General features: G+C 33.2%; 1 protein-coding gene across 1 annotated transcript; it reads right to left on the reverse strand.

Annotated features, from left to right (window-relative positions):
- Nucleotides 1-2,922: 2,922 nt before the first annotated feature.
- On the reverse strand, nt 2,923-5,007 carry LOC149421124 (large ribosomal subunit protein uL4m-like). Its single transcript, XM_089635379.1, has 3 exons — nt 4,882-5,007; nt 3,934-4,641; nt 2,923-3,205 (listed from the first exon to the last, which is right to left on the reverse strand). The coding sequence occupies exons 2-3, from the start codon at nt 4,419-4,421 to the stop codon at nt 2,986-2,988; spliced, it is 708 nt and encodes a 235-aa protein (XP_089491505.1). The 5' UTR covers nt 4,422-4,641; nt 4,882-5,007; the 3' UTR covers nt 2,923-2,985.
- Nucleotides 5,008-8,151: the final 3,144 nt, after the last annotated feature.

Here is an 8,151-nt window from a genome sequence, read left to right on the forward strand (position 1 = left end):
AAACGTACCAAAGATAAATATTTATGTAAATTGAAATCGATATTCTAAGTATTATAAATCTAGTCATTCAATTAAACATTTCAATGCGTATTGTTCGGAAGTTGCCATTGAAAATCAATTCTGAAATTAATTACGATTTGCTAGCATTTTTCAAAATCAAGACCACACGAAAAGTGGTCGTGGGAGAAAGAAAAGGATGGACAAATAAGGAGCGGGATGCACGTCGAGATAGAAAAGCCACAATGCGAGAGGAGAGAAGAGATAATCGATGAAGAAGAGAGGATGAAAGGAGAAGAGCATAGAGCAAAATGAGAGCAATAAATTTAGTATCGGAATCGAGCGAATTCAAGATGCCGCTAAAATTTACATAAGCGCACCGACTTTTCTACTTTTCATACCATTATTATTATTAAATTTTTATTACTTAAGAGGGACGGCTGCACGGCCTTTTTCATTCAAAACTTAAATTTGGATTTGATGTCAAATAATTGACCTAACTTAATAATATTTGTTTCTGTCAAAAGGTGTATATGTAGCCCTCTATTAAGGATATGTGCTAATTTATTTATTTATGTTTGAAATCTTTTTGAAATGTTATATTATTATTATTATATATTAATAAAAATATGAATTTTAGTTTGCTTGGTATCTTAAATCTCCGAAAGTTGCATTCGAACATGCGTGTGTTTTTATATACCTAAATTTTATAGAAGTCACCTATGACACCTCTATCTGCACCGAGAGACTGATCCACAGCAACTTGTGGCGGGGTACAGCTAGTTATAAAATATGGACCATTAAATAAATCTATTTATCACGATTTTAGAGGAAACTTATTATTTTTGATAGTTAACGTAATTTAAAAAATATATTTTGCGTCTAATGAAATATAAAATAGAAATAAATGATTTAGAAAGCAGTTTGATAGGCTTGAATTTAAATTTTAAACGATTTTCGTTTAAAAACAAATTTGTAGTTTGTGAATTTAAAATTTCGACCAAAAACGCGTTTTTTCTCCTTATTTTATAATTTGAAACACAAATTAATAAAGTAGCAGATATCCGTAATAAAATAATATTATTTAACAAATAATTATAATCAATAATTAGTATATATCAATACAAATATATCCGAGTAAAAAGAAATGCCGCCAGCGGGAATTGAACCTTCTGATTCATCAGAAGGCACGGGTTCAATTCCCGTTGGCGGCATTTATTTTTACTAGGGAGATATTTTCAATTTGTATTGATATTTCAGGTGACTAATTATGACTCATAATTATTTGTTATCCTTTATACTATGCATAAAACCTTGTCTTATAAACATTAGTTTACCATTAAAAAATAATAATATTATTTAGTTTATCCGAGTATGTTGGCCTCGAATCCCAAGTTCGCGCTGCCGTCCGTTCCTCTTAAGGCCCCGTAGTAAGCGTTCAAAGATGGGTTGAAAGGAAGATATGTAAATACGAGTGTTACTCATATTAAAAAAAACGATAATAATTAAGCGATAATGGTGAATATATTTAATAAAACACAACTCGTTTGAAGAAGCAAAAATCTCTCGACAAATGCTTTAGTTGCATTTAAAGATACAATGTAAAGTTATGCCCACTGAGAAATGCATCAAAGGACTCAATTCGCGCTGGTCGACTGGTCACTAGTTCTAGTTCAACTTCAAGAGACGGCTGCCCGGATTAATATTTATATTATATTCCGCCAATAATATTAATTGCCTTTATGTTTACAGAATCAGAATGTTTTCATTTTGGTGTAGACAAAACATTGACTGTTTTCTTCTTTTAGCGGCGGGTGTCGGGAATATCTGGCGGGAACTGTCTATGAAGAACCGCCACTGGTAAATGAGCGAGGGTAAGATTAAATAATACTAAAGAAATGGAATGTTGGCCATGTCTGCATATGTATTTAGGACTTCCTGAACATTTCCTGTAAAAACCCTGTACTAGGTTTTGAAATTGGACAGCCGAATCTGCTTTGAAGATGAGTTTTAATGAGCCAGTATACTATACACAGCAACCCAGAGGGGACGCTAGACAAAGTTTAATAACGGTAAATTTTGGGGTGGTCAAAAAGGCGTGTTTCAAATAAAATGCTCAATGTGTTTATCCAGGCCTTTCGATTTCCTTTCAGTTGTAGTATTATGCTTATTTCTGAGCTTAACTTTTTGTGGGATTTATCATGGTTAATAAGATGCAGCGATTTGAAGTTTTGAGCTGTTTCTTGGTGATTTCTTTTGCAGTTATGTGTCCTAGGTTTTCCTTTTCGTTTGTAACCCTGCGATGACACACAGTTCAGGTCCTGTTCTCATTGAATATCTCACTACATGTTAAGTTTTTGTACGTCCATTAAATTCAGTGTTTTTTCCTGCTATAGAAAACTGCAGGTACAATAAAAAGGAATGAATTTTAACCTCTCGGACTAACCCGAGTCAATTTTTTTACTTTTCGGGACAGCTCATATGGTCTCATAAAAATCATTGTATCTCCCTTACTGTCATGGTGAGAAATATTAACTAAACGGTGTTAGAAAGTGAAAATATCATACTGTATATTCCACAGAAGAATTGAAATGTATACTTCTATGAATTCAAGGTTTCGAATGCAATTTAAGAAAAAAAGATTATTTTTAAATTATTCATATGAAATATCAAAAAACTGAGGTGACAGTAATCTTCATAATACATCCCTGTCTAGTAATATTTGGTTTTGAAGTTCAAAAATTCTGTATTTATATTGATAAATTTTGAACCTTTCAAAAACACTTTTTAGTTTTTGGACACATTCAGAAATATTACTATAAATATTTTTCTGCATTTTATTCTTCAGCAAAAATACAAACGAATTCTCTGACGTTTTAAAGATAATATGTCAGAGGCCTAAGGGGTTAAAAGAAAAAAAGGAAATAAGTAACACTACTAATGATTTATTAAAAATTATGACATTTAAAGATAATAATTTTATTATTACTAGACTTGGTTAGGTTTGAATTTTTGTTGAACACTGTACGAATCCATCAGGTTAGAATGTTCCAGCAGTTTCTTTTCAATTCGGTCAACGGCTGCAGTAGTAAGGACCAGGGTGTCATGTTTCAGCATAGAGTAGACATTCAGGCTGTAGGCAGGCATCATGTTGATGTGGCCCAGGGTGTCAGTAGCTAAGGTTATGTTCTGCGGCATTATGTCGGTACTGAAAATAAACAATAAATAATTTATTTGGGATCTTTTTAAAATTAAAATGTCACTGTATACATCAATATTTATTTAAAAAATGAATTTAGTAGTTTAGGACACAATTATTAATGTTTCTTGGAGAATAAAACTCACAACAAAGTTAGTATTGAACTCTTCGAAAAAGCTGAGAAGAAAACTGCAAATTTATATGCGAATGATGTTACATTTTTTTTATCATTACAAGGTCTAGTGTTAGTTTTGATTGACATATTATTAATTTTAAACGTAAGCGAAAGGTGAGAACTCCTTTTTCTATTTCTGTGTTAGGTAATTATTTCTCTAACCGCTACACTTTTAGGCACAGATTATGGAAATTACACTGTTTCAACATTTACTTCAAGAAACAACTATTTACATGCACAAAACAGGTTCTTCTTTTGGGTTAACTAAGTAATTTATGCATATTATATTGAAACTAAACTTTTGCAAGTGTCACTCCATATCCAATGACGGCAAAGGGATTGTTTTAAAAGCTAAATTTAGAACTTTGAATAAAAATAGAATTGCAATGCATCTTTTACCATCTATCCCGATGTAAATTGATGCTTCTTGTAGTAATTAAGTAGAACGGAAGCATAATTTCCGTTAGTTAGGGAAATATCTACCCTATATTATCGCAGGGGGAAGAATGCAATTGTAATAAAATACATGAATCACAGATAAAAATAAATATTTTATACATACTCATCAATAAAGAGCACGGAAGGTCCCCAATTCCTTGATTCAACAAGATTTTCCATGTAACTTTGAGCATCTGATGGAATCTCCAGATTATTAACAATGTGTAAATCGTCCTGGGCCAATTTGATCGACAGTGTAGAAATTAACCCTTGAAGTCTATTGTAGAAGGGGAGCATGAAGAAATGGGTTGTGAAGGCCCTGGGGCCGTGGACCACACCACCTCCTCGCCACAAGGGTGATCTGATGGAGCCATGACGAGCTCTACCCGAACCTTTCTGGGCGTAAGGTTTTTTTCCTCCTCCCCTGACTTCGGCTCGGTTTTTCGTGTGTGCATAACGAACCCAGCGATATTTCATTTGCCAAACTACATTCTGGTGTATGATGTCGATACGGGGATTAGCCGCAAATATCTGTGGATGCAAATCGAGAATTCCAAGCTTGGCTTCTTCCGCTGTATCCATATTTTCGATCCATACCTGGCGGGGTTTCATATAATTCGGCGGAAAATCCCATTTTTTATGTGTGACCGTTAGCGGGAGAGTCTTTTCAGCATTCGGTAAAGCGGCAGTGCAAAATCTTCGAAAAGCAGTCGTTGTTATACCGAGTTTTTTGGTTAAACTCGCAAAAATTTTGAGTTTGATATATTACTTTAAAATTTAACTCAATCAATCAAACACATAACCTTAAAATCTGCATTGACGTTAGAACAGTCTGAAAACAGCAGCAAGTTTTGTTGTTTTCTGTTGCATAAGAAAAATACCAACTTAACATTTATTCTAGATAGTTGATTTATGATTTATTCAGTCCTAAGCACTGAAACTATTTTGCGGATGTCAACATTATTAGTTTTGAAACTTCAAAATTGGAATGAAGAGTAAAAAAATCTTTTTTGATTTAATTTTAATTTATGCTACAGAATCAACAAATATGTTTACGTTGTTGTATACTTACGAGTTTATTACTTCAGTTTCCATATGATTTGCATTCCAAAGACATTGTCAAGTAAACCCAATAACTAAATAAAATACCCCAAAAGAGGACTTAGCATACGAATAAAAAACTCTGTCCAAACGGTAGCACCAAAATGGCTGACAAGATGACGGCAACGCCAGACCGTTTCCATGGTTATTATTCAGTGGCTTGACACTTTATTGACATTTGAGGGAAACAATATTTATTTTTTACTTTTCATAACCCATTAAATTATTTAAATAAAACGCATTTTTGTTTGTACAATTCCTTATTTAAGTATAATATTTTTTCTGTTAAGCCTAGGACTAAGAAAATCAATTTTCAAAACGTGGATAATTAATTTTTCATGTTGTGTACTTTTTATTTATTTTTTTACTCCATAAGTTAATAAATATAACTATACTGACATATAATGTTGTGGGCACTGCTTTATCCATCGAGTTACATTCAATGTTCTGTTGACGAAACGTTCTTCAAAATGTTTTGAAACACATAAAAGTTCTTGGTTGACTTCCAACCCTCTGGTCGCGCTGCTTTGAAGCACCTTTTTTCGTTGTTACAGGCACCGGTTGGAATCCTGAAAAGTGCACATATTACAAACATGTTATACATTATACCTTTGAAAACGGAAGATGCTAAACAAAATAAATCGTGACGCAACTTGGGTAGGAACTTTCACCACCAGTTGGAAGAGTGATTTCCAAATATTCCATTCTTAAAATGTAACAAAGGAAACACAGTAATTTCGTTTGTTTAGCTTAACCCCTTTCAGAAAGGTCTTAAATAATAATTGCTGATATATGATAAATAATGGAATGGTGCTTAATAAATATTTCCATGAATATAAATGTCAAGGTGTTGTAGTAAATATTGTCTTTGATATAATTAAAAATAAATTGTTAAAAGAAAATATATTAGCTCCGGGCCGCGCCGCACTTTCGCTGAGCCTTTGTATTTTTATTGTTCTTTGCAATTATTTGGCTATCCGTTTAACATTTCTTTTTTTGAATTTTGACTTCTTAGGTACCTACGAAGAAGAACTGCAAGAGGCCTTAACAACCATGCAAAGCATTCTTCAAAACAACTACAACATGAAGATAAATAAAGACAAAACAAAGCTGCTGACTGTAGGCCGAATGCAACATCAGATGAGAGTAGAGATGGCAGGAGTCCCACTAAAGAACACCAAGGAGTTTGTCTACCTCGGGAGCAAAATAACATGGGACGGTCGGTCTAAGAGCGAGGTCGACAGCCGTATACATCAGGCTAGGCTTGCATTCAATAAAAGGTCGAAAATAATAGAATCCAATAATATAGACCTAAAACTGAGAATACTCCTCATCAAGACCTATGTATGGAGTATCTTGATGTACGGCTGCGAAACATGGTGCCTATCCGAAAGAGATAAACGGAGACTAGAGGCTTTTGAGATGTGGTCCTATAGAAGACTGTTAGGAATTTCCTGGAGAGACCATGTTACAAATGAGGAGGTTCTCCAAAGAATCGAAGGAGGAAGGCACCTGCTCAGGACCTTGTCCGAAAGGCGTGCAAGATGGATCGGCCATGCTATACGACAAGAAGGCCTCTTGCATGTCATAATAGAGGGTATGACCGAGGGGACCAACTCTAGGGGACGCCCACGCCGAGAGTACCTGGAGGACCTGCTGGTAGACGTGCGCTGCTCAACATATGCAGAAGTCAAAAGAGCCGCACAAGACAGGGAAGAATGGAAGAGGAGATTAGATAAAATTGCTGCAAACCAATCCCAGGATTGAAACCAGAGAGAGAGAAGTACCTACTATGCTTGTCAATATTTCTGTCATCAAAAGATGGAAACTCTCTATTACAATAATATTTGCGGTGGTAAAGCTGGTAAACAATAAGATTTTTATAATGACATTTTTATGATGAAATTTGTACGAACCAAAATACCGACAGATTTGCTACATTAGACATTTTTCCAGGTCTCTTCCACAATCCATGTCACTTGCCATAATGGATTTGACCATTTCTTTTCAAAACACTTTTCATTAAGTTATGCTTTAAATATTAAGAGTAGGTACTTTAAGTAATTCATATCTGCTCTTTCATAAATAGCGCTAATTTAATTATTTTAGTTATTAAATTATATAATATACAGCTACTACGTCTGTTTGGTAGGTAGGTATATCGAGTCCCGTCCGTCAGCCACCAATCGTGAAAATGTCAACAAATTAGATAGGTACCTACTGTGGATTTTTTTGGCATAAAACCATGTTGGTTTTCTCACAGAAAGAGCTTAATTTGACGATGTAATTTCTTGTAAATAATCACTTCAAAATTTTTTGGTATCGTTGACAGTATGCTCAGTTTTGTCTCCAGCATTTTTTTATTTTTTTATTTAAAGAAAGCAAGACAAAAATATATATTACAGTAAATAATAAAATAAAATACAGAAAAAAACAGAAAAGTTCCAATAAACTACTTTTCAGTAGTTTGTCGATGGCAACTTTTCACATAAAAAATATCAAAAAAGATAAAAAATTATTTTACTTAATGACAACAGTGATAACAATAAAAAATAACAGTTTGTTTTGAAAATATAAAAACAAATACACAACAGTGATATTATCTACCTATAGTTTGTATTAGACTCTAATACAAACTATTTCTTTCAGCGAGCCAATTTTTCAACATAATATTTGTTTTTACATTTGTACATTTTTTTATTTCAGCAGGTAACATATTTAAGCAACTAGGTATCATGTAGTCCAGTGTTCTTTGTCCATATTTGTTTAAATGCTTAGGTACAATTAGTCCTTCATTTATCGTAAAACGAGTAGTGTGGTCCAGTCTATTTATGTATATAGGGCTCTTCATATGCTGAAATATAATTTTATACCACAGAATTGATCTTACTGAGAAAATTTTAAGATTCTGATAAAGGTATGGAACATTATGCCTTTGTTCGTATAAACTTTTATGAGCTAATAATTTAACTAGTGAATTTTGAACTGATTGAACATGGTTTATATTTGTTTTATACATGAAAGTCCCCAAGCTGTGATTCCATACCTTATAATAGATTCAGCTAGTGATAAATAAATTATTCTAAGTGTACGTATTGGAACATAGAATTTTAATTAATATAATCTATTAACAATAGATCTCAGACGTTCACAGACTTTATTTATTTGTAAGTCCCATTTGAAAAAACAATCAATAATAATACCTAAATATACATACTCTGTGACCAGTTCAATATTTTCA

This window comes from Hesperophylax consimilis, chromosome 9 (genome assembly GCF_061612785.1).
Source record: "Hesperophylax consimilis isolate HC1 chromosome 9, BYU_Hcon_1.0, whole genome shotgun sequence".
Lineage (NCBI taxonomy): Eukaryota > Metazoa > Arthropoda > Insecta > Trichoptera > Limnephilidae > Hesperophylax > Hesperophylax consimilis.

Excerpts from the sequence above, each read along its gene's own strand:
- LOC149421124 (XM_089635379.1), bottom strand. The coding sequence starts at position 4,421 with ATGAAACCCCGCCAGGTATGGATCGAAAATATGGATACAGCGGAAGAA. Across the intron at positions 3,206-3,933 it reads TCCGTGCTCTTTATTGATGA|TACCGACATAATGCCGCAGA; the intron begins GTATGTATAAAA and ends GTTTATTTTCAG.